Here is a 27,984-nt window from a genome sequence, read left to right on the forward strand (position 1 = left end):
TATGAAATTAGTCGTGTACGTCTCATTGTAATGAGTGCTTAAAAATAACTTAAAAGTCATTTTATTAAAGTTTTGACCAGCTCCATACGAAAATAATCAAATTTTCAGGTGGGACGAAAAGATGAAAAGAGCATCGTTCCACTTACGTCATTATTTGGGTTCGAAATTTTTAATCTTTCAAGAGTTGGTCAAGCAGTTGATAAAATATCAATTGAAATTTTTTCTCAAACGTTTATTAATTAATTTTGCAAATGTCGTAAAAAAAAAAATAAATAAAAATAATACAAATATTGCGCAATAAAAAAGGAATCAGTTGAGCTCGGAAAAATTATAACAATAATTCAAAAAATACTCGTTTATTTATATAAGGAAACGAAAAAGAAGAGAAAGCAGCCAGAAATAAAGCTCTAAGGTTTCTGGTAAACACAAAAATTAGGCTGGGCAGGTGAATTTCGAATTGCAATAAAAGAAACTCTTGAATGATTACAGGACAGAAAATAAAGACTCGTGTGCACGTACAAACGCACCGTAGTCTAAAAGCACACCAACGTCCTCTCGGGGCCAATGTAAATAAAAAAAAAAGGGGGACCAAAAATTCAGAAATGGAAGGAAAAAAAGCTCCATGACACGTGCTCTCTTCTGTGTACGACAACAACTCCCCGGCAATGAAAAAGAGAGCGACAACGTCGAGAAAAATCAGCGCGCTTGCGCAAACTATTGTCGCGGATTGTGCAGGGGTAGCTGTTGGCTCCGATATACGCAGTAGAAACCCCCACAGCCCGTGCACACCCCTATATGTACCCGTACACCACCGCAAGGCACCGAATACGGCAAGTGCGGGACCAGAAACACGGAGCAACTCAGTCGAGTCTCAGCGTAAGCTCGGACCACACGTCACTTTCCGCACCCCCTGGATTCCCATCTCGCGATATCGCCCAGGTGCCAAGTATACGGACATCAACAATTGAAAGTGCACGAAAGAGAGCTGGCTGCTCGCAGGCGAAGACGCCGCAAGAAAGGCCACACCGAGCCCTCCCCCGCTACACGGCCATGTCCATATTCATTCAGCGGTGCATCAGCCAGTCAGAGTTGTAGGGCGAGGAGGAGGTGGACACGCGTGTTTGTATAGATTACGAGTGGGCGCGGGCGCGCTTATTGTGAACGTGCGAGATGAGCGGTGCTGAAGGTGGGTGAGGAGGAGGGAAGAAAACTTGTTTAGCTCGCGGTTACGAGGCAGCGAGTGAGAAGAAAAATCCAGTGGACGAATAAACAATAATCTGAGAGACAAACAGAAAATAAATAAAAACGCGACAGCGGTAAATATGAGAGCCGGGGAGGGGTTGTTAGCCGCGGAGGGTAGTGCAGGTGCTCCGTCGCAGGTGCGGGACCACGGAGATATGCAGGAGGAGGAGGCTCGTCCCGAGTGAGCTTTTAGGCTCTGCTTATAAGTATATATATCTTTGAGATTGGAGAGGCTGTGAAAAAACAAAAATCTCGGGAGTGGGGATGCTGTAGACTGTGCGCTCGGGGAGTGTTAACGGTCTACGTGGTGGTTTATCTCTTGTTTTTAATATTTGTGTTTGCCGTGCGCGAGTGCTGGTGTGGTTGAGGCACTGCAGCAGCTGCACGGGCGAGACGATGGGAGGAGGAGGAGGAGGAGGAGGTGGCGGCAAAATGAGGTCGACTACTGCTGTTCCTCTTCTGCGTGACCTCTTGCTATTACTGTCCTGCGTCATTTTGTTCGCCGAGATGGTTGCCGGTAATGGTATGAGCGACTTTTGGAAAGCTTTGCGAATAAAAGCCACGTTTGTGCTTTACGTGGTTATTCGAGTGGAGCTCGTTTGATTGAGGGACGTTGATTTTTTTTTTTTTTTTTTTTTTTTTTTTTTTCAAATAGCAAAAAATGAGAGGGTGGTGTTTTTCAAGAGCAGCTTAGTGGTAAATTTAGAATTTAGGCAATTGATTTTTGGAAATTTTATATTCGTTCATTAGGCATTTGTTGGACGGAAGTATATGTTGGTACACGGATTTTATTATTTTTCAATGCAGATGTATACATGAAGTTGCGCATAGCAATTGTTTGATGGATGATTAAAAATACAAAACTCCAAATAGATAAAAATTTCTAGGATGAATTTTTCAACCGCGTCGTGATGAAATTTTGATGACCTATCAAGTAAATTTTTCACGATTGTGGGATACGTAACCAAAGGATATGAATATTGAGGACGAGCTCGTGCATTGTTGAAATGTTTCTCAATAATGGATTGCAAATGGGTGGCGTATCAGCTACTTTTTCTGTGAGACAAAATAAAATTGGTAATCCTGTCCAATTGTTCGCACGTACTCTTTACCCCATGAGTATGTCATCATGTAGTGCAGATAATTTCGTAAATTGCTAAAACGTATGAAAACTTAGAAAACACGAATAAAGAACTTTAAATTTTTATTTTTTGAAAATTAGCTGCATCTCAGCTTCTCATGTCAATTTTAAATAAATCTTGTAGATATACTTCAAGGGCCTTAAGAAACTCACAAGATTTCTTCAATATGGACATGAAAAGGCTACAATTACTGGAATCGTATGGTAACACAGATTGTACTTGGATGCATGGCATTACCAATTATATTTTTATCTGCTTCATATTTTTACCAGAGCAAAAGGTCTATTTAGCCTATAAACTTCATTTTAATCTTAAAATGGGTGTAATCTAAAAATTCTAATTTATGCGTGTAACTAACACCGTGTACGTACTTTTTTGAGTTTCCAAACTTACTTGGAAATGTTAAACTGACTGAAGCTCAAACTTGCTAAATAACTTTGTCTTCATGCTAAAAACTTAGTGACTTTCTAACTTTTTTATGTGACATTTCATGACAATAAGGCATTAAACGCGAAACTTTATCGTACGTAACATTATGTATGTATGTTACGATTAAACTTTTTGTTTTAAAGATATGCCATTCATCAGTCGTTCCTTACATAAATTCTTCTACACATTCTAATATCATCTGTGATTAATTCGTCATTCAGTTGCATTAATCCAAAAACACATTGTCACCCTCGTGAGTTACACCGACCTACTGGTAAATACACGCAATACCTTACAGTAATATTTGTCCAACGGTTCATTAACTTGTTTGAATCAAGAGCAGCAGTAATAACAAATAAACACGTGAATATCCTTCACCTTTATCTCATGTTTATCTTTTCTTCTCACAGCAGATCAAAGTACTAATGAACTCATCCATCGCACAAACTGCAGTCGTTTACGCTTACAACGATCAAGTGCTCAAAAAAAAAAAAATAAAATAAAAAATAAACAAATAACACTACAAAGTCATGCCACTTCTCGATATAATATTCGTCGACACTACACGCGCAAAAGGAATTACACACGCATCACTGGTCGAGTGCTTCGATGATTTACGCTCGCAATGAGCTTTCCTCACCACTTCATCGCGTACTAAGCAATACGGAGCTTCAGCATCGCTTCGGCATATATTCTCAAGGGTGGAAACACGTATTGCGCGTAGGAAATTCCGTAGCAAAATTCAGCTCATGAATGTATACATGTATGTATAGTTCGGGCGTTGGATGTATTACCACGACTCTATGTAAGCTCAAAATCTGCAATGCGAGCTGTCTATCTACATGCTACTTAGGGTGTTCGAGTATTTCTCGTGACGTGCTTGGATTGTCTTTAGATTCTCGTGAGCGTATACGCGTATAATGTGTAAGGGGCTTCAAGCTCAAGTTGTGTAATATCGCACCATACCTCTCTTGACGTTTTGAAACAGTAGTACATACGTATAAGACCTCTTCTCAGGGCCAATTGACTTTTCGAGGGTACTACTGATTAACGAGGATTGGTTTACTACTCTGTAACCATTGCCGATTGAGGGAGCTTGTTTTTGCAGAGCTTCGTTGATTTTTCCTCTCTTATATTTACATGACTCGATGATATTTATAATAATTTGCTGCGGAAGGCAATTATTATTATTTCATTTTTTTTTTTTTTTTTTTTTTTTTTTCACATGTCGGAAGCAGAGATAGGCAAACACGTTTTCCAATGTGTATCGTAAAAGTAAACAGTAAAGTATTGCTTTGATTAATAGTGACGGATTGATTTTTGGTTGGGAAAGTAACCCAATAGTGTACTAAAAATGTGATTTTTGAATGGATACCCGTTGGAAAATATAACTTTTTACGCTTTTTTATCTGGTAAAACTACGTTTAGAAAGTTCTTATTATTGATTCCAGTCATTGTATCCTTCACATGACTAATCACTTTTTGATCCACAATTGGAATTAATATCCTTTTAGTTCACAAACTGTACTAGAAGCCGTCAACGTATAAATTAGACAATCAATTGATACAAGCTAATTTAAAAAATAATCCCAATGATCTGTTAGTCAACAAAAAAAAGCGGATAATAATCTATGTGTATACTTTGGCTGGTGTTCTTGAACGAAAATTCGCTCATTGAAAACTTTCCGATCAAACGTCATTACGTTAACTCTGAGTCCTTTTTTTGCCAACTTCATAAATAAAGCCAAGGGAGGAAAAAAAAACAAAAAAAAACACGAAAGTGAAAAAGATAGCAAGAGAGGAAACGTAGGGTGGGTCAAGCGCGTTATTACTTTTGCTCTCCTTTTGTAAACTTGAACGCATGAGAGAGAGAGAGAGGGAGAGAGAAAGACAGAGAGCCACCCACGAGAAATCAACGGCAGACAGTGTGTCGAAGGTTGTTTCCTCCGCTCAGGGCGCGTCTACCAGTCCTTCGAACGCCCCTTCCTAAGCTCTTCGAAAGAAAAGTTTTTTTGTTTCACACACGGTCATGTACACGCTTTATTTTTTTAATTATTTATGTGTTTTGTCCTCTTTGTGTCAGGGGTGCAGAAATTTCTCTTTCCCCACAGCAAAAGTTCTCTGTTATTGTCACGTAGATTTTTAATTAGAGACGCATTCCGACTCGAGCCGCGACGCGACTGAAATTTTAAGGGACAAAAGGTACGAACGAATGCAGTCGCGCGTGGTTTCGTAACAAAGCCTTTGCACGCCGGTATATCGTACATAGGCAGCAGCCACTCGGTGGAACCAGCAACAGCAAGTCGAAATTACGGTTCGCGGATCGCGGGCTGGGTCGTCTGTATCTTGGATGGATGGTTCCGCACTTTTGGTGGAATGTGTTTCGCGCGTTTGGATGCCCATGGGCGTGAATTAGATGCCGCGGTATGGGGGTATTTTTTTATTTTTTATTTAATTAATATTTATGTCCTACACATAATAAATAAATTTTAAAAAACCATTGAAACCCGAGAAGATTTATTCACGAAGTAAAATTGTTATTTTCATTCTTTTGGCGTATCACAAGATTAATTAAATGTATTAAACGAATATTAAATTCATATGATGAAATTTCATTTAAATAGAAAAAAAAGGAAGAAAAAAAAACATTACAAAGGCGCAACGTGACCTCTCATTGTTATAAAGCCTGCAAAAACTTTACGCTTCCCGATATCGACCTACCCACGTTTAATTACCGAGACTTTGTAAATTAATAAAACCGATGCAAAACCAAATCGAATAAACGATAACGAAGAACATAAAAGTAGCGAATAAACCCAAGTTCAGCGTAAAAATAGAAAATCACATGAAAATCGCAGAGTTGATGATAAGCGTGGATTGTGAAATTGACAACAGTAGGAATATACTTGTTTTATCGCATGACAAACAAACGAAACATCCATCAGCCAGATGGTCATGGTTAAAATTACATGTTTTTGATCAAACCGATTCTCGCACCCTCCATTGATTGAATTCTACATAATATCAGTTAATAATAATAATTGGAAATGTACAAAAATACCGCGACTGTAACAATTATTTTTTAATATTATTATCATTACAATCACCAACAGCATCCATACCATCTATGTTGTATACTGTAGAAAAACGCGCATTATCAACCAAACGAACGCGAGAGGGCCGAACGTAAAAGTACGCTTGATGTGCTTAATCATCGTCTATGAGATTACCTCTTCCTCCTTTCAATATCTTTTCCCACGCGCTCAAGTTCCACTTTCCACGCGCCCCCTCGAAAACTCGAGCGTCCCTTTTTCCTTGCCCCCGTACGCACACGTATATATTTACACAACAACGAGAAGGAGGAGAGAGAGAGAGACTCTCTCGTCGATTCCCTCGAGGAAACCGCGAGCTCGAAAATCACAGTGACACGGGTACATACATATATATGTATAAGAATGCGCTTCCATGTGTACACTCATGTACATTACACCTACGTTTCGGCTGTGTGTCGTTTCTTCTCTTCCTTCTGTCGATGGGCGCGCGTACAATATCGATCCCCCAATGGGGCGCACGCGTGCTCTGCTGAATGAAAAGGCTCTTTACGCCTCCACGCGCGCCCTCCCGTTTTCCTCCCACACCGCGTGCGCCACCCCCGACGCTTCTCGTGGATGCTGATGTCGTTGTATCCTTCGGCTAACGAAAAACGCTCCCCCTCCCTTTCCTTTGACCTTTCGCGCTTGTGTATGTGTATATATGTGTATACATACACGCGTCCATGCGGCTGCGGGGAGACAGAGAGTCATTCATGGATAGAGGGCTCGCCTCGTGTATCTGTATACTTATACTCTCGGGGCTTTGCGCGTCCTCTGGCATTTGTGGAGCAACGAGTGCACGCCTCGGACGAGGAACACTCCCTTTTTTACGGTGATGGTATGGCTACTCTTTTTTTTTTTTTTTTTTTCCCTTTACAAAACAAAGTACTTTGGTTGTTTTGTTACACGTGATTTTATTATGAGGAAGTTCGAGCAAAGGATGATGCAAAATGCAAAGTGTATTATCGAGGGACTGGAAGGGACACTATTGAGAAATCATTTTGACACCATTAATGATAACAATATTAAAATTAAATCGAAATTCATCGTAACAGAGACGTTCCACCGAAACCCTGATAATGCGTTGATAACTGTTGTAAGGAGTTCTAAAAAAATGTTTGTTTGAAAATTATAAAAAAGGCAGGTTTTAGTCCAAAAATGAAAAAAAAAAATTTTCGAAAGAAATTTTTTAGTACATGCGCGTAAAGTGTCTTCCCATTGTTTCGAGTAAATGCATTTCCATTCATGTGTATTCCTTGCAATTTTTCTCCCTAATATTTTGAGTTGTCGAGGGTTTCACTGAGACGTAATCCGGACGCGGATCGAAATGATGGACACCTCGGAAATACGCTTGTCGCTCATTCAAGCGCGCGTGCGGCATGCGTCAATGGAGCCACTCAAACGGGACAATCATGCATCAGCACCGATCGAATCGCCGACTGATTCCATTTTTATAGTCCTCCGTTGAAGTGCTCGCTATTGTGTGTTTCATCTCGTTTTACCCATAATTACGTAGTTCTGGCTATACGTGGGATTTAAGTAGCATTAATGAACGATTTATTTTGAAAATCGCGATGATAATTATTGTCTGGTTAGGTGTTTCTAATGCTTGAATGGAAGGGATGTATATGGTATCAATCCCAAGTACTTAATGCGATGGCAAGTGCCATAATTAATCCAAACGTATCGTTACTCTCATATACCGAAGGGCCAATTATGAATAGTGCCGAGATGTTTGTTAATCCATTCAAACGAGTCAACAAGCTGACTCTTTTATACTCTTGATACATTATCAATAGGGTCCACCACTCTTAAACGGGCTCCACCCACAAAGTGATTTCCCGAGCACGTAATGTTTACATGGAAATAAAAACATTCGCAGATATTGACGCGCAAACGGACTCGTCGTTGTCGACGACATCACCGGTCAATCGAGGGGCGGCTCGGCAAATGTTTGGGAGCGGCAGTTTGCGCCAAACTATGGTCACCAGGACTATGTCACCCACGAGTTTTGACGGTGACAACGATCAGAGACACGATCACAGACACGATCACGGACACGACAGGAGTCGTAATGGACATCACGGTAAAGTAGTTTTATTATCGTACGAAATGACAGTTTTTTTTTTTCTACTGCACGATGAAGTATCCATAATAATTAAATAAACAAAAATTTGATATATAATTCAAAATATAGATACAATTTAATCCTTTACATACAGTCAGGCAAAGACTGCATTACTTGTTTTTCAGTGTTTTAATTCATTTCTGGTAATGAATTTCCATTTCCGTGTATTTATACGAATATAAAGTAATAATTTAATCTAAAAGAATACATGCATCGATGAATTGGTTCATGATTTTGGAGATTGCCATTAAATTAATCTATGCAGTATAAAATGTTTAAACAAAAGACTATGAGTATTTACAACAATAGTAAAAATACACAATGTAATGCCGTAGGCGTTGACGATTCAGCCAGTGGTTACGGGTACGATGATTACAATCGACCCAAGACGCCTCCGCAGTTGCCACTCGATTTTTACCATCACGTGCCACTACCCGAGCCTGACAACGACGACGACGACGATGAAAACGCCGATGACGACTCGAGTGAGTTGCCAAGCTTTAGAAATGGTGCTCCTGGACGGCCCCAAAACGGCATGAGTGGAATGTATGGCCAAGGCAGGCATCCCAGCAGTCCCGGACTGTACGGTGGCTTTGATGGAGGTACAACTTGTCACTCCATTTTTTTTTTTTTTTTTTTTTTTTTTTTATATCTGTATCGAAGCCTCTTGTTGATTTTTTTGTTTGAAGGATTGCGTAAACTTATCACATGAAATTAGTTTTGAAAGCAGGTTTGGAAGAGTATCGAGCTCGCGTGCGCATGGGTTCGGAGCGCAGCCACGGAATGGGACAGCACGGTGAGGCCGGAGATCGATTACATACCGATCGCAAGTCTGTGGTGCACGAGCTGGACGACGAGAGTTCCTTGGCTTGCCTCTGCCCGGATGATCAGTTCTTGTGCCTGAGCACCTGCACCTGCATCGCCATCGAGGATCGTTGTAACGGAGAAGTAAGCTGTTGCTTTTCTCTATACACGTGTATTTTAATTTAGCGAAACATTTATTTGATATTTGAATTTTTATAACATTAGCAAAAATACTCGTGTATGCACCTATAAGCAATAACTTTATGATCTTAGATCGATTGCGAGGGAGCCGATGACGAAATACACTGCGATGTGTACAATGCCACCTGCACCGGCAAAAGATCCGTGAAGTGTCCCACTTCTGGTAAATGCATTGCTAAAGAGTGGCTGTGCGATGGTTACGATGACTGTGGTGATTACTCCGATGAAACCCATTGTGGTGAGTTTACCCATCACTTTTTGATGAATCTTCAATTATGAGAATGCACGATTTGCAAGCTCTAGAAGTTAATTGTTCTCGAGATATCAAAGAAATCAAACGTATATCTTGAAGAAAAGTCTTGCAAATCGAGTGCATTCTACAAACGAAATTAATTTATGGTTGTCTTTTAATTACATGAAGGTGAGTCGCAAAAAAACTGCACTTCGCAACAATTCGAGTGCAGAAACGGGATGTGCATTCAGTTGGACTGGGTTTGCGATGGCGAAAATGACTGCAAAGACTTTTCGGACGAGGAAAACTGCGACAGAAAAAAGTAAGTCGGCTTCAATCAAATTATAAACGTAAATATCAACGCGAGCAAAAAAAAAAAAAAAAAAAAAAAAAAAAAATTAGTTTGAAAATTGACTACAGGTTGTTCGCTCTCAAAGATCTGTAAATTTAGTTTCAATAATAATAATGAGTTCCCGTAAATTAAACGTTGAGCGGGTTCATGAAATGCAAAAATATCTCCATCTCTTGACACGAAATGAAGTAATATCTTGTAATTGACAGATACGATAATGAGTTTCGTTGTAATGGTTTCAATGAAAACACGTATCATCCGAGTCGAGCATTATTATGAATTTTACTTTCGAAATAGCGTACAAAAAGAACCTTGATAAACATCCTACTTTAATCGACTGTCAAAAAAATCGACATTAATCACACCTTTACAAAAAGTTGACACGTATCGGAACTTGATAAGCCACACCTAATAAAGTGAAAAATGTAAATTAAAATTTTTATAAAATTGTTTACTTGTAATAAGTTGTAACCGTATAGTTACACTCCCATATAGCCATCCGTATCGCTCAAGAAATAAATCTACCATTTAAACGTAATGTATCACACAACATTAGAATTTGAGAGTTATAGAAAAATTCCAGTTATTGATTAAAGTACTAATAACTAATAAGAGAGAAGAGAGGTGCCAAAATGTTTATCGAGTCAATAGAACGAGAACTGGCAGGGGGTTAAAATCCACAACGCGTGGACGGCTACATGACGTATACCATCAACGATCACCGAATCGACCTTCGGCATATCGGAACGGCGCGATCAGACCGATAGTCAATCACGATAAGTCATGCCAATCAGCGCTCCCACGCGTCCCACCTAGTTATCTTTGTCATACATACGCGTAACATCGCCAACATGACGATCGAATTTAATCGCTCCCTTTCTCTGTAACTGAGAAGATTTCCTCCCCTCACCTCATTTTTTCACACAATGAAGAGAGAGAGAGAGAGAGAGGGAGAACGGTCGACTTTCAACAAAAAAACGCAAAACTTCCTTGACTTGGTTTGCGCGTAACACTTGCCGTCGCAAAAAAATGGTCGTGGTAGTGCTGTCCCACACAGTAAGAACCCAAGGAGGGTAAAGAGAAAATTAACGCGTGGGGTAAGAGCCACCCCCCCCCCAGCTCTCCTTTTTCGCCCACGCAAAGTCCTTCGCTCCGCGGTATACGCGTGGGCACACGGGCGAACGTGGAGAAAGGCATCAGACGACCCTCTCGCTCCCTTCGTCTTTTCTCTCGCTCCGCTCATTCATTCTCAATTCCCTGTATATATATGCTCCCTGTTGCCGCATTTTGACTGGCTAGGAAATTTAGCGAGCTTTGCTCGTATAGAGTTTTCCTTGGGACCAGTATCCAAGCGGGACACACTGGTAGAAGTATCGAAAGGTTATTCAACATATGCTCGTGTAAGGGGGTGGATGGAATATTTGGGCTGGGATGGCTGCTCGATGGGTTACAATTGTGGCGCAGTAGTAAGATTAATCGAGCGTACGTTTGTTCGCTCATCTCTTACTTCATTGCAATGACGATGCATTTCGTAACTTGGTTATCACAGAGCTTACAAAGTTAGGTTGACTTTACAGGTTTATAAACATTAAAATACATCAAAGTTTTGTATGCACGTCTAATATATTGCTCATCGTCTTTTGGTCATCGAAACAATCTCAAGTTTTTTTTCAAAACAGCTTTGAATTCTACGATTGATTCTACGAAAAATCGCAAATATCGATCTAGAATTCATGAACAAATACGTAAAGTAACATCGTGTCATTGAGAGGATGTAAAAATGTATCATGTATAGGTATCCCCCTCGGCGTCGTCTGGAATATCACTCAAACAAATGAGAACAAACACGCTTCAATGAAAGTTAGAATAATGCGGTAAACACACATTTCGGCGGTGGTTAAAAATGCACATTTCGTCCCTGTACCAATACCAATTTGTTAGCTCTTTTCACTTTGATGAAACCCAACAACTTCAGTCATCAAGGGAAAAAAAAAAAAAGTATTTACGTAAAAAACACAATCTAGCAAGACAAAAAAAACACACACACAACAAAACAAAATCTGATCCGAAGTTTAATTCTCGCATCGCTTTCACGCACAGCGTCCTCCCGCCGGCACGTGCGCCAATCCAATATATAACACTGGGTCAATTGAGAGGAGCGGGGGGATGAAAAAAAAAAAAAACCGACGAAAACGCCCTTGAACGATTTCAAAGTTTATGAAACACAAGAGGGGGACTTTGGTAATGCTACGTAGCGGCGCTCCAGTTGGTGCACGCGTCAATTTCCACGGAGGCCAAAAAAAATGTTGAAAGCTTCCGAGAAACCATCAGCTAACTGGAATAAAACAATGAGCCTTGAGCAAAGCATCGCGCTGTAAGATTCTCACCTCATCTTATACGCGTAAGATGTATTTTATGATATAAACGGGGATGAGTAGGAGGTACAAAACAAAGGGGATGGAGCGTCCAGTCGTCTCTTTGACGAGCGAAAAAACTGAAGAGATTGGTGATGGGTACGTTGCTAGGCAGGTTGTTTACATAACCGATAACAGTGTAGTTAAGTACTTGAGCAACGAGTTCGATTTTTTTTCGTTTGACCTAACATTATCCACGAAATTCACGAAAACTGTAGTATTGTAAATAAAATTGAGCTTTATATAAGTATAGATTTAATCTTTTTTCAATTTAAAATAAATATTATTTGAAGATTAAAGTAAATATGTTCCCTAGATTCGTAGCAAAACGTTGTTGGGTAATTTGATGAAAAAGTTTATCTTGCAAAGGGCAAATTCGTTGCTCGAAAATTGCTCTAGCTCTCGATTTGAGATCAGAATCAGAGTATATATTATGCAGCTGAACAATTTCTTTAATCAGTTTATGAAGTTACACAAATTATCGGGCCAAAAGTTTTTTTTTTCCCTTCTTTTTTAGCTCGACAAACATTTTATAGTCACTACAAAAATAATCGCAATAATTAATTAAAATTCAAGCTCCAACTGATATCTGATTATTCAAAGAAACTCTGTTATCTGCAAAACAACCCTTACCGTAAATATATAGGAGATCTGGTATACCGAGAAGTTTTAGAAACTCAACGTTTCGATACAGATTTTTCATTCTAGAGCGAAAAACACGAATAAATTTTCTTATTTCCCATTCTTACTCACCACTGCACTGACATCGTATGGGTAAAATTTCATTTTTCCTACCCCCATTATCGACACGCGTATACTGCCTATATCCTCAGCTTCCATCTTTCCTCGGAGCAACTTTCACGAAACAGATCAAACCGAGCGATCCACTTCAACGCGACCCGCCCTCCTCCCTCATGAAATGCAATCGAAGCGATGCGGTCGTAACGAAGAAAAAGAAAAATTCGCCGGCCGCTGAAAGAAGCCAGAGACCTACATAGAATGAGGTAAAAATGTAAGTACACACAGACAGGGCACCCCTCTTCTGCCCACCCATGCGTGTTTACACATCTACAGGCACACCAGACGTGCTCTACGAGAGAGAGAGAGAGAGAGAGAGAAGGAGGTACCTACATACACTGACCGGCGATCCAGGTCGCGGAGGTGGGTTGCCAGGGCAACGCTGGCAGCAGCAGCGCGCGGGGAGCTATCGACCACCACCTGGCAGCCACCCCAGCTTCCGTCCCTCTCGCGCTTCCGCTTCCTCCTCCTCCTCCTCACTTGTCATAACTCGACAGCCGTATATATATATATATATATATATATATACACGAACACCCCCGCGACGTGTTATTTTTTTTTTTCTTCCTCTTCTCGCGTTTTTTCCTCCGCAATTTCAATCGCTGATGCGGATGGCGTTAAACCTCCCCGCGATTTTTTGGCTCGAGGCCCGAGAGAATCCCGTGTTGATGACAACGATGATGTTCAACGCGAGCTTTGCGCATACACCCCCAAGGGTCGTTAATTCTTGGCTCCGGCAAACAAGAAAAATGTTCATCGATTCAACACTTGTGCAGCCCATTGACGGATAATCCTGATTTTTTTTCCATTGCTTCCTTTCTATCCCATCCATTGGCGTGGAACGCGGATCGTAGAGAGCTACTTTTGCATTTCCGAGGGAAGTTTAAATCCAGCCACCTTTTGTGCACGTTCTCTGGCGTTTTCTTTACTTTTTTTGTTCATTCTACTCGTATATTTTCTACCTCAATGCTACGAATATGTAGTGTACGGATATAATGTTGTACCAGCTATTAACAAAAAGCGCGATTTTCAAAGGAATCTCGTGGACAAAATCATAACTACGCGCGCCTTATTATGTACTAGGTGTTGTTGGACGCGTGAATTTTTGTTTGATCTAAAGCAGCGAATTTAGCTCGTAAAATCCAATGAAACGATTGCCATAGAAAAAAAAATACATCACTAGATAACAATAGGTTTTTCAAGAAAGATCCAATCACGCGACTACTAACGTTGGGGGGGAGGGGGGGAAGAAAACGAAATTGACTAAATGGAGGGTAAGTGCGCACGTGCGAATGCGAGCTCATTCAACGAAAACCCACAGATGGTCGAACAAAGGCGCTCAACACCCTGTCGTGTATTAAATATCACTTACAGACTTCCGCTCTTTCGCTTCGGTTGGCGATTCTCATTGTCCCACTCGTCGCGTTACAAAAGAATCTAGAATCAAGGCCCTTTCTTCGCTCTTCCCTTCGGGTACCAACGTGCGCACGACGTTTGTCTTTAAAGCGAACACAACGGAATACCCAGCCACGCCATTATCGAAGCCCTAAGCCATATATATAAACACCATCAACTCTTGGTTAGTCGCACGTGTGGCTTTAGTGATTACTTTTTTAATAGAGATTGTTTTGTTTGAGCTGCAAGTGAGCTTTTACACCGTTGGGATACAATATTTCAAATCCCGTACAGCTGGTTTTCTCTCGGACGAATTCCATAGCGTGACAAATGAATACTTCTCGAGCTCTTTTCTGAGTGAAATTATCAGATGAGTTAATTAAAAAAGAAAAGGGTGTTTTCCCTCCGTAATACCTACTTTGCAAACGTAAATCAACAGCCAAGACAAACATCTGATTGTGGAATGGAAAAAAGGAATTTCCCATTTAGCTCCCCCCAATTCTTTCGATAAGTTTCCTGACAAAGTATATACAAACATTGTTTAACTAGTAGAGAGTGGCAAGTACACCCTGAGCTAACTCAATTACGCGTGCCACCTTTGCTCGGTGACCCCGAGGATCGCCGCATCAATATCCCCCTACAGTGCTGACAGCCGAAACATGAATAACACATTAATCCCCCTGAAGACTTGCGCCCTGTCTGGCGTCCTTTCTCCTACACTGTTGATCCACAAACAATTCCACACACGTAGAAAACACATATTCTGATCTAGGGATACAATAATCAACCAATTTCCCTAAAATTTCCCTACTCGTAATTACTACAACATGATTTAACACACGGTTATTCACTTGGAGAATAATGACTAAAATCCGTCGTAGGCAGAATTTTTTCATTAGTCTTGACTGATGTATCTCAATGACACGGGTAACGTGATCATTTGTGTTTTAACATTGAATGGCTTACTTTTTTTCTTTTTTTTTTTTGTACGTACCGAGTATTTTCCGGGACAAAGGAGTACTACTTTTTTTATTTGGCACGGTTGAAAGTACGTTTTCCAAGTTCAAACATCCGAGTGCATGATATTATAAGTATTGATTAATCAAAAATGGCTATAGAATTTGACAATAAAATTTATTTTTTTAGTTCTCTAGGAGGTTTTTGAGCTGATTATATTTCATCCAGACATTATTATTAACAAGCCAGTTTCGGTAAAAAGAAATAAGAACATTAAGTCTCTCTCTTTTTTTCAATTCTACGCTCTATTGGCTAATTAAAAAATTTATAAATATAATTAATTATCGATTCAAGTATCGGAAAAAGTTCTAGATTCTTCAGGATATTATACTTGTGTCTCTTGTATTTTGACACACTCACTCGGCCCATGTATATATATATAACGAAATACTTGAATCTCAGAGTTTGTTCCTCCTTCGTTTTAATCTCTCCCACATCAGCAACAATAGCCACCGCTCTCCAGACTCTCCTCCTTTATTCTTTCTGTATTTATATGAATGCACATGCGTAAAGCGCATGGATGAGGCACGGGTGTGTTGCACCATCGAGCGAGACATCTGCGCAGAAATATACTGCCGAGACGTATTGTTGTAATCCGAAAAAAATGGTGCACAGCGAACAATAGCAACGGCAGACTAAACTTTTATCTCCCCTATTTCGTGCAATGTACACGTCATTGCGGAAAAATCGGGAGCGAGAGAGAAAGGTGGGTTAAGCTGGGATTTTACACTCACTAGTATGTCAGAGATTTCGTGCATTTCACTGGACAACAGCGTGTGAATATAGTCTCGTGCCGTCTGGCAAATTGCGGGATTGAAGCCCCAACGTATTTATGTTTTTTTTTCTTTCTACGGCGCTTTAGTTTACTGTAAGTCTTGCAGTTTTTCGGGTGCAGAGAAAGTGTGATAGATTGCGAACACCAATTGAAATTATAACTTTGATTAACGAATAAATTTTTTTTTAAAGCAAAAACAAACATGGGATTTTTTTGTACTTGCGAGGCAGTGAAACCTTTAATTTATTAAAGTCATTCCTGTTTCTGAATAAGCCCAAGATCTTTACTTTTTAACAATCGAAATGTACTTTAGACATTGACGATTTTCATTTTTGCAATAGCATGTGCTTTGATACGGACTTTATTTGCCAAGACACCGGACTATGTATCGCGGAAAATGAAAGATGCGACGGGAAAAGAGACTGCAACGATGGATCGGACGAATTAGAATGTGGTATTTAAATATTTCAAATGAATTCGCATGACAAAACCAAAGGGTAGTCGGGCGTTTAATATCGAATACGCTACATTTTTAGAGGTAGAAGTGGAATGCAATCAAAACCAATTCCAGTGTGATAATCCGAAATGCATTTCGATGGCGTACAGGTGCGACGGAGATGACGATTGTGGCGACAATAGTGACGAATGGAAGTGCCCTACCGCAAACAGCAGCTGCGCCTCTAATCGATTCAGGTGGGGGCGCACAACCATCCATTGTAACACTTTTAAAGAAATAATCAAAGACATTTATTTATTTTACTGACGATCATTCGTAGAATTAAGGATAATAATGGTAATTACTTTACTATCAGGTGTGCCAATGGTGACTGCATAAGTAAAATATGGGTATGCGATAGAGAAAACGATTGCAAAGATGGAGATGACGAACTCAACTGCGATTACCCAACAATTAAAAATTGCACCTCAAAAGATGAATTCACGTGCTCTAATGGACATTGCATACCGGTAAATAAATAATCATGCTTCTGTAGAACTAATTACACTGTAAATCATTAAAAAAAAATATATATTATATTTAAAAAAATCAAGTATAAGACTAATGTAGGTAATACGAATTAATTTTTCAACTTTAAAACAACAGGCGGCATGGAAGTGTGACGGTGTACCCGACTGTACGAACGGTGAGGACGAGCACGACTGTCGGGTAGGCTGTGAGCTCACACACTACTTATGCAAAACATCCCAGGCAGTGGTGAACGAGACAAAGGCGCGTTTTCCCGGTTTCACAGCTCCTTGGCTGCTCTGGGATACGCTTCGTGATTGTATACACTCGAAGCACGTTTGCGATGGTGTACCCGACTGTCCCGAAAAAGATGGCAAGTATAGAACTTGTATTAAAATTTTCATCAGATTGCAATGTCCAACCTGGAACTTTACTTAAGAACCGTCTTTCGGTGTCTCTTAAATGTAGTTTAGACAATTTTTATTAGAATTTTTGATAAAATTTCCATCGATTGAGTTTGAGAAAAAATGATATTTACAGACGAGGAAAATTGTCCTACGAAAGTGCAGTGCTCTGCAGATCACGTATGCCAGCATCAATGTATGATGACCACGGAGAATCAGAAAATTTGTGCTTGCAATCCTGGCTACGTACTTTCTGAGAAGGACAACAAAACTTGTGACGATATCAATGAGTGTGAATTCCAAAAAGTTTGTACTTTAAGAATTCATTTTATTATTTAAATATGTTCATTACGTGAAAGCTTATCTGTTGTATTTACATTTAGGATCCTGTGTGCAGTCAGCAGTGCGTAAACACTCAAGGTTCTTTTTACTGCGAGTGTGGCAAGGGTTACGTCTTGCGTCCAGATTTACGATCGTGCAAGGCTATTGGAGCAAATCCCACTTTGATTCTCGCAAATCGAATCGACATTCGACAGGTGATATGTGAAGCATTATGTTTTGCTTTTCAATAAGAAATTTTTCATACACGAATTAAAGTCAATTTTAAAATATTCTAGCTCTACATCAGTGGACCCAAATACACATCGGTAGTTAAAGGGTTGCAAAATGCAATTGGTTTGGATTATCACTACAAACATAATTTAATTTTTTGGTCCGACGTCTCAATGGATGTTATCCGTAAAGTTAATGTAGACGGGACTAATAGTAGTGGTAAAAATATAATTAATAAAAATACAGTATATACGCTTTTGTTTAATACTTCATTGATTGATCTTCTAATATAATTTTTCTTAGATTTTATTCGTTGGGGATTGGAAATTCCAGATGGAATTGCTGTAGATTGGATTCATGATCTTATATTCTGGACAGATTCCGGCACTAGACGCGTAGAAGTTGCATCGATCGAAACAGGATTACGTTATGTATTAGTCTCCGAAGACCTGAGTAAGCCACGTGCCATTGCAGTTCATCCACACTTGGGATGCGTTTATTGGACTGATTGGGGTAGGTTCAACAGCGATATAATAAGTATTAAAATTTGTTTATGAAAATTGATTTAACATTTATGCACCTTGGTAATTTTCTTAGGCACTCCTAAAATAGAACGAGCAAATATGGATGGTACAGATCGTACAGCGCTAGTAACCGAAAACATATATTGGCCCAATGGTTTAACCATTGATTATACAACGGATCGTATTTATTGGATCGATGCCAAGCACAGAGTTATCGAGTCCATAACGGTTAATGGTGACGATCGCAAGAAGATCGTTAGCCGAGGTCTCCATCATCCATTTGCTATTACCGTGTTTGAAGATGCAGTCTACTGGACAGACTGGCACTTTAAGAGTATTTCACTCGTGAACAAGAAAAACGGTCGTGGTTTTAAGACCATCCATTCAGGACTACACTTTCCTATGGATCTCCGTAGTTTCCATCCGCAACGTCAACCTACTTACGACAACCACTGTGGCAATGACAATGGTAAATGTTCACACATGTGCCTGCCTACTTCGTTAGGTTACAGATGTGTCTGCCCAGTGGGTATGAAAATTTCTAAGGGTGAAAAAACCTGTAAAGCTGACGTTGATAACATATTGGCGTTTGCAAGAAAGAAGGATATTACAATGATTAGTTTGGATCAGAATAAGCCTTTCGATGTGGTAATACCATTGGACAATGTTGAAAGTGCAGTTGGTCTTGCTTGGGATCCGTTGAATCGTACGATCTATTGGACGGATTTCAGTACTCATACAATTTCAAGAGCTAGTCTGGATGGATCTAATCGCCAGACTATTATAAAAAATAATCTGGGTGAGCATTTTGTGTTTTACATGTAAATTAAAGATATTAGTATACAACTCATGGCAAAACTGTTTGCATTACAGTCTCCCCAGCTAGTCTGGCGATTGATTCTGCTTCACGTAAGTTATATTGGACTGATGCTGGAACTAATAGAATCGAGTGCTCACAACTTGATGGAAGCATGAGGAGTTTATTGATTTGGGAGGGTTTAGATAAGCCGCGGGACATCGTTCTACATCCAAAAGGCACGAAACTTGATCGTATAATTATCTATATCATTATTGTTAAAACTTTCTGTAGATACAATAAACTAACTACATATTTATGTTTGTAGATGGTCTCATGTACTGGAGTGATTGGGGAAAGAGCCCAAAGATTGAAGTTGCAGGAATGGATGGATCAAACAGACATATATTTATAAGCGCAAATTTAACGTTTCCTAATGGTTTGGCAATTGATTTCGAAAAGAAACGTTTGTATTGGGCAGATGGTGGTAGTGGAACGATAAGTTACTCTGATTTTAATGGCAAACACGTAACAACAATTATTTCACCTCGTGAGTATTTTCATTTTTCTTCTATAAACTGTTTATTTTAAACTATAATTTATAAAGATATAAACCATTTATTTAAAACGATTGGATACAAAAATCTAACTTTCCAGCTAAAGCAAAGCATCCTTTCGGTCTCGTAATTTACAAAGACAAAATTTATTGGACCGATTGGAAAACGTCAGCTATACATCGTGCAGATAAGGATAGTGGTAAAGACGTCACGTCCATACGGTCCGAAGTTTCAGGACTTATGGACGTTCGTGTCCTTTACAAAGATTCGGATCCACCTTCGAAATCTCATTGTTATCCTTCAAACCGTGGATGCTCTCATCTTTGTCTACCAGCTCCTGAGCCTAAACATTATACGTGTTCATGTCCAACTGGTCTTGTAATAAAAGTAGGTAACTTTGAAAGAATAAGCTTTAAAAAAGTAATAAATTCAGAAAGATCAATTTTTACGCATTTTTTTAGGCTGATAAAAAAACATGTCCAAAAACACCTACAAAGTTTATCTTGATGTCACATCGTTATGACATCAGAGTTCTTTCTTTGGATACGCATTATGCAGTTGATACGGTATTGCCCGTAAGCCACATGAGAAATGTTAGCGGAGCAGATTTTGACTTAGAGACAGGAAACATTTACTGGACTGATCCTGGTCAACTCTCTACAAAAGTAATCAAGAAAACGTCATTTCAAGGGGACAAAGTAGAGACTGTAGTTGAATGTTGTATCGACACCGTTGACAGTATTGCCGTTGATTCAGTTGGTAGGAAGGTATGTAAATCAATTTGTATCAATTAGATATATAATTGTAACCATTTTAAATCATTTTCATTTCTTGATAGCTATACTGGACTGATGCTGGTCTTAATAGTATTGAAGTGAGTGAGCTCGATGGTAAGAACCGTAAAGTACTTGTATGGTCAGGTCTGGAAAATCCACGTGCCATTGCCCTACACTATCCAGCTGGTTTATTGTTTTGGACGGATTGGGGCCATCATGCTCGAATCGAAAAAGCTGACATGGATGGTGAACACCGTACGGCAATTGTAACAGAGCATCTCACTTGGCCCAATGGTCTGACAATAGACTTGTTTGCTGATCGTATCTACTGGAACGACGCCAAGAAGAATGTTATTGAAAGTTCGGATCTTCAAGGCGAGAATCGCAAACTCATTGTGGATAAGGTAAGCCATCCTTACGGACTGGCTGTGGTCGAAGACTTTCTTTATTGGAGCGATTGGCATGAAAAATCACTAATGAGAGCGAAGAAAAGTGACGGTAAGAATAAAAAGATGGTGCAGTCGGATCTCGAGGGTATCATGGACTTGCGATTTGTGGACGTAAGTTTTTATAAACTAAAATAATTAAATTTTGAATTTCCTCGGTAACATTATTAAATTTACTTTAGAAAAATCAAGTTCATCCGGAAAACGCTTGTGGAAGAAACAATGGTAAATGTTCTCATTTATGTCTGAGGAACCCTAATGGCTTTAGTTGTGCTTGTCCAACTGGTATTATCATAAAAAGCGACAAGAGAACGTGCAACAGTTCGCCAACAAATTTCTTATTACTGGCAACAAAGAAATCTTTAGTAAGAATGTCGCTAGATACTCCAGAAATGTGGGAAGTGCAAATACCGGTTCAGCGCAATCACAGTGCTTATTCAGTTGACTTTCATTACGAAAAGCAACTTATTTTTTATACAGACACAGACGCAAAAGTTATAAGGTATTACTAATTTAATATTTATAAATGATTTTTGAGAAATAAAAAATTTTTAATTTAATTTCTGTTAAATACTACTTGCAGGAAAATCAATTTACAAAATTTTAACGATGACAAAGTAATAGTTCGAGGTTCCAACAATTCGAGTCCATTTCGCCTAGCTGTCGATTGGATCGCGAACAATTTGTACTGGACCGATATGGCATTCAAAAGAATTGAAGTGTCTCGATTAGATGGTTCTAATCGTAAGAAACTCATTGAAAATCTCAGCGAACCGCGATCGATTGCTTTGTTTCCGAAAGAGGGTTACCTATACTGGACCGAGTGGACTAAAAATGCAAAAATTGAACGCGCAAATTTAGATGGCAGCGATAGAAGAATTATTGTATCAAGTGACTTAAATGTGCCAAATGGTTTAACGATAGACTACGCAGCTAGAAAATTGTACTGGGCAGATGCGCTGAAAGATAGGATTGAAGTATCCGACCTACACGGGAGATACAGGATAGCACTGGTTCCCGAAGCTTCTGGTGCCTTCGGTCTAGCCCAGGTTTAATCTTATTTTACTTTGAGCCTGTTTCTTTTTGTTATATTTACAAATCAAGTAGGGGAAATAAAATGCTATTTAAAGTTTTTTTTTTTTTTTTAGTACGGTAATAATATATACTGGGGAGACTGGTTCAAACAGATGATCGAAAAAGCTGACAAGCGCACAGGAAAAAACCGTAATCTCATTCGCTCTACAGTGAATGGAACAACTGAAATTCGTACCGTATCCGCAGAAAAACAAGTTGGATGGACGCCCTGCGCTGTGGGAAACGGGGGCTGCAGTCATTTATGCTTTTTTACGAGGAAAAATTACACCTGTGGATGCCCCGATCAGCCAGACTCTAAACCTTGTTATACCGGTTTGAAAGATTATACCATCACTGAATTGTCTTGCTTGAAAACGAGAGGTAAATTTGTTTTTTTGTCTACTGATTCTAGTGCCAAAGAAATGGGTGCCATTAAGAAAACCAGGAACGGAAAACGACTCGAGTTATGATCTCATCGATGACGAGGATATTCCGCCTACACCGAGATCTTCGTCTGGAAGTAATCGCAATCAGCACAATGATTTTAACAAAGCAAACAAAGATGGAACAACAGCTATAATGTTCACACTGTCGATAATCCTTCTGGTTATTACTGCTATCATCGTGGGTTTTATCATCTACTTGAAATGTCCACGGAAAAACTCACGGGAGGACTACATGTACAACAATCGACGCAACGTGCTCACGTTTACGAATCCTAATTATAATGCGTCATCTGCGGCGGGTGAGGTACCGACTTCAAACAATCAACCGGTGGGAGACAAAAAGGGTTTCATCTGGAAGAGGCTCAAGTATGACAAATCACAGGTATGGGGCAATCAATGTTTCGAGAAATGAATGTTACAATTTTTATTTTTTAGTATAAATCAGAAAATTTACAACCCATAAAAAATGTTTCATTCATATGAAGTTGTTTCACGAGATAAATCTGAGCTTTATTAATACCCAGCCAAAGGGTTTTTAAAAATAAACCTAACAGTAAGTTTTTATAAGCTATTATTAAAGCTCGCAGGCAATTAAAAATCTGGATGCAATCGTAAACAGATACTTGTCAATTTCGACAGTAGTAAAAGGACGTCATGTAGATATTTGTATGGTTAAGAATGTGATTGGTAACTGTATACTTAAGCCCTCAGAGGGTAAACTATAGTCATAGTTAAGTTATCCAAAGTCATCTAAATAAGGAAAAAAGAATTACATAACACACAACTAAGCCCAGAAATAGAAAGATAAATATCGTAATAATATCTATTATTAAAATGTTTATACATAATCATGGAATACTGAAAATTTTATTTAAAAAATTTAATCATACAACTTTTATTTAATCAAATAAAGTGATTAAAAAAAAGACTGCAAGATCTACGGCTACTATATTTTAATATTTCAGGAGGTAGTGATATTAAAAACGTATACGTATATTATTGTAAGCAAGTCTTGTATAAATTGTATAAATCAAGATCCAATCCCATCTCTACACAAAACAAATACTAAGATTAATAGGATTGTCTCAGTGAAAAACTATGTGTGAATAAAATATATTATGGGGTGAATTACCTAATTTTAAATTCAAACTAATTTGTTTATATTGCATCAATATGCATCAATATATTGCATCAATTTCTATTTTTTTTAATTTTTATGGTATATTTATTACTTTAATTATATTCATCCACATGCTGATAGTCATCTTGATAATAATAATAAAAAAAAAAGATTCTTTTGTATTATTTTGAAACGAAAGTAATAATAACTAAAAATATAATCTTTTTTGCTTTTATTTACTGTTATGGAGTATGAACGATGTTAAATAATATATCTGATTCAATATTCTACTGATATTTAAATCTTTGGAAATACATTGTTTGAATACGTATGACAGATTGCGATAGAATATTTTTATGAATAATTTGTATATAATACCATAGGAATAAAAATGGCTCTAAATAGTTGCGTGTTGCATGTATACCCTTAGTGCTTTATATAGTACATACATGGTAAAATGGATTACATGTCAATGAAGTTCTAAAAAGTAGAATATTTTTTGAAAAGTTTCAAAAAGTACCAAACATCAAATATTAAATAATAAAAAAAAACTATATTTATATAAGTAGTTATATAACCTATAACCCTCTACTTAAAAATAGCTTTTCACTTAGATTTTTTTTTTAGTATTGAATCTTAAAACATACTTCGCCTATTAACATTTACTATAACACTCATCTTTAAAGCATTTTTAGTTTTTATATAAGTAAAGGGTTCTTAGGTGCAGATAAAATTTATAAAAATCCTACGTTATAACCACATTCATGTAACCCACTCACATGTGAATACTCGTTTGTTAAACCGTGCACACATTATAGTTTGATGGGTGTGTTGTAAAAAGTATGTTTTTTATGAAGAAAATTTAAAAAAAAGACACAAACTTAAGATATGCATAATTAAATTTGGTCTTGTCTTTTTTCTGTTTTATTCTGTTTTCGTTGCGCAAAAACCTTCCCACGCCAACAACCACGACACGCACCACCACCACCACTACTACCATCACCACCTCCACGCCTGTAAAAACTATTCTCGCACGCACCTGTTTAAAAAATATATATCTTGCACCAAAAACCGCCTGCTCGACTACTCGCGTGCCATCGACGCTGATGGTGATACCAAAACTTGAATCAATGATTAACCATCACCAATAACCAGAGAGCCGCTAGTGCGGGCGTTAGCGGTGGTAGTACCGGGAGCAGTCGAAGCAGCAGCGAGAGGAGCAAGAATCTGAGCAGCTGTAGTGGTGGTGCTAGTGGGACAATTGTTGCCAGTGTCACCACCAATGACGCTGGGGGGGCTGGTGACGTGACGGTGGAACCCGCAAAGCTCGAAGCCCCGGTCAAGCTGCAGTACATGCCGCTTCACTTTATCCAGATTAACGAGACTGGGGCTACTTAGTGCCTGACATCAAAGTCATAATTGCCGTCCTCGAGCCAGCGTTTTTCGGACGAACGATCGGTTACGTGATTAAAAAGACTTAATCTGATAATGTATTTTTGATGGGCATAATATAGACGAGTTACGATTATGGACGCTGGGTTAAGCGCCTACGCCAGGCACGCCTCATGTGATAAAGGGTACTGATGGATAATTTTTTTTTTGCTCGCAATGAGTCACCTAGTTACATGGCAAACTTATAGATGTACTTATTTTTCGAGATTAACTTTTTATAATAAACGTAGTTTTTCAAGTTTTGTCAAATTTTATGGATGATGTTTAAAACATTTGTGTTTTAACCAATACTCTATGTTTTTTTAGAGCCTACTTTTGTATAAGATGTATTATTTAATCAAAATATAATAAAATTACAGCTGAAAAAAATGGGCTGAATTTTTGTAGGAAATTTTTTTACGATAAAATGGGATGAGCAAAAAACAGAACTGCCTCAACAATTTAATTAATAAATTTTTATGTGTACGCAAAGCATCATTCCTGAATGATAGGAGTTCCCTGAAATTTATTATATTTAAAAAAAAATTTGTGTCAAATGTAACAATAGTTTTCGTGCGTTCATCATGGAAATTTTTTTTAGTAAATATATTTTATTACAAAAATAATGTTAAAAATCTGTGTTGTAATTAAATAAAAAAAAAGCTTTTAGTTGACGCTATCGTAAAATGTGTTAGAAATGAAAGTTAAGTATAGGTTGTTTGTATTAACTTTATTAAACCTTAAAATAACAAAGTTTTGTGTCCTTAGTAACTGTAATAAAAATAAAGTTATCGGTAAAATATTTAAAAAATATCGCAACAAAGTTCACGATAATGTATTCTACTAATTTTTGTTAGTTATGGATATAAAAGAACCGTCAACAGTAGAACCTTTTCCCAATTTGTAATGTGCATGTGCCAAATGATCTACATTAATTAATGCTATTAATTACATGAATAAACGCATGTTAAACGACACAATTGTTGGATAAAAGATTAAAAGAGAGTAAATTTTAATCCAAGTAAATCGGCGATGTAAGTAAATAGTTAAAGTATACCTTATAGTGCCGTTGTACATGGTATATTTAATGAATCGAATGCTAGATATAACCAACTTGCACGAAAATAGCATGTCAAAAAAACACGTGAAACTGAACTCACCTAAATTGTTTTCATTATTATTTCTGTTGTAATTATTATTAGTTTTACTATTATTATTACTACTACCGGCATGTTGATGACAGAAAGTTTGAAAAAAATAATGAATAAAAGTGCGCTGTATAATGCAAGCAATGTAAATGCGTATACGAAACGGAGATAAACAAAACAAGTCAAGTAGTGTAAGAAAAAAAAAAAAAAAAAAAAAAAAAAAAAACAATATCTCGATCTGTGCAGGAGCGAGTTTATGAAGACAATGGACAAGCCTCAAGCCCAGAGGTCGTGTCCCTGATACCAACCACGACGACACCGAGTAGCAGTCGTGCACCTTCAGTGACACCGTTGCAGGAATCGTCGCCACCTGCGGTCACGCGTATCAGCAGCAGCATACAACATCAGCCGCAAACAACGCCAATGCAACCCTCGATTGTCGCTGGACCCAAGCCACTAAGACCGATCGTCTGAGACGAGTCTGTCGTCGCGAGCGAGCGCGTCTGTTTGCTGCACATGTAAAGATTCTGCGCCGCTTACGCATCATGTTACAAGAACTTTGACCTTACCTATCAGTTTTTCTAGGCTATACTCGGTTTATAAACACGTATTTTACAATCAATCGATTGTTTTGCGTTGCGTTTTGTTTACGAAATAAAATATTTTATATAAAAAAAAAAAATAATAATAATAATAACTTTTAGTTATCAGTGTACGTATAAAGTAAATCGACTTGTTTTATCGGGGAATATTTATACTTGGAATTTCCTCGTTAAAATAGAAATGTGTCATAAAAATAGTTTTTTATCAAAAATACTTGTGAAATTCTGTAGGTAAATGAGCAAATGTTATGATACAGTACAATAACATGCAGGTTACATTATTATTTACAAATAATAATAAAGATCCATACTGGACCTGAGGCAAATTTATATGAAGATCAAACAAAGAATCGATGGATTGCGATCGGTTCTTAATTAATTTGAGAAAACTGGATATTCAGAGGTAATTTTATAAAAAGTTTTTCTACAACACGATTTGTCTTTGCTGATTATTGGTGCTTAAAACAGATAATCACCCACGTAAAACAATTGGATGATGATAAGTTCATATAGGATTGTATTTTGTATGAATGTGCAGCTTCATAAAAACTTCAAATTTGTATACAATTTTACGTACATAATGTACACTGAATTTTCAAATTCATATAATTCCATGTAAACTCATATTAACATACTTTTTTACGCGGACATTTCTTAGATTTAAATGAGTTAAATGGAAGAATTTGCGAGGAAAAATGAGAATTATTTTTTTTTAAATTTTTTACAAATAGGTTTGAAAATACTCTAGTTGAAATTAAGTACATGCCTGTCTGATAATCCATTTTATGACTCAAATACAGTACATCACTTCATAATACGTTTTCTAATAAGGATGTTAGTTAACCTTTTAAATTTTCAACATTTACATTGATGTTTGGTATACAACCATAATGTATGTCTTGACAGAAACTACTAACTTGGTGAAAGCTGAGACAATTTAGTATTTTAAAACATACATTGTTAGATTCTTTCACTTAAAGAAAATGTAAATTGCTACTTAAACTTAAAAATATTATACTTGGCTACGAAAACTCTTGCGTCGCGTTGATGAGGTTCAGCCGTCCCAGCAGGTCTAGGACAGCCATACCATAGAATTAATTTTAGCATCTAACAAAAAAAGTAA

At 38.1% G+C, this 27,984-nt stretch overlaps 1 protein-coding gene across 1 annotated transcript; it reads left to right on the forward strand.

Moving 5' to 3' along the window:
* Positions 1 to 1,683: 1,683 nt before the first annotated feature.
* On the forward strand, positions 1,684 to 26,940 carry LOC106644875 (LDL receptor related protein 4). The gene is made up of 25 exons (XM_089596373.1): positions 1,684 to 1,765; positions 7,788 to 7,991; positions 8,369 to 8,635; positions 8,764 to 8,981; positions 9,111 to 9,273; positions 9,460 to 9,592; positions 16,363 to 16,475; positions 16,558 to 16,714; positions 16,834 to 16,987; positions 17,124 to 17,358; positions 17,526 to 17,695; positions 17,773 to 17,925; positions 18,007 to 18,160; positions 18,245 to 18,454; positions 18,539 to 19,264; positions 19,339 to 19,500; positions 19,590 to 19,811; positions 19,919 to 20,205; positions 20,280 to 20,585; positions 20,657 to 21,154; positions 21,223 to 21,542; positions 21,624 to 22,089; positions 22,189 to 22,447; positions 22,527 to 22,942; positions 26,506 to 26,940. The coding sequence occupies exons 1-25, from the start codon at positions 1,750 to 1,752 to the stop codon at positions 26,731 to 26,733; spliced, it is 6,237 nt and encodes a 2,078-aa protein (XP_089452499.1). The 5' UTR covers positions 1,684 to 1,749; the 3' UTR covers positions 26,734 to 26,940.
* Positions 26,941 to 27,984: the final 1,044 nt, after the last annotated feature.

This window comes from Copidosoma floridanum, unplaced genomic scaffold (assembly GCF_036245765.1).
Source record: "Copidosoma floridanum isolate Cflo_tuat_1 unplaced genomic scaffold, Cflo_Japanese_pri ptg000030l, whole genome shotgun sequence".
NCBI classification, from domain to species: Eukaryota; Metazoa; Arthropoda; class Insecta; order Hymenoptera; family Encyrtidae; genus Copidosoma; species Copidosoma floridanum.

Coding starts and splice junctions, on each gene's coding strand:
- LOC106644875 (XM_089596373.1), top strand. Junction 17,926..18,006: donor ATCGAATCGACATTCGACAG/GTGATATGTGAA, acceptor AAAATATTCTAG/CTCTACATCAGTGGACCCAA. Junction 21,543..21,623: donor ACAGACGCAAAAGTTATAAG/GTATTACTAATT, acceptor TACTACTTGCAG/GAAAATCAATTTACAAAATT.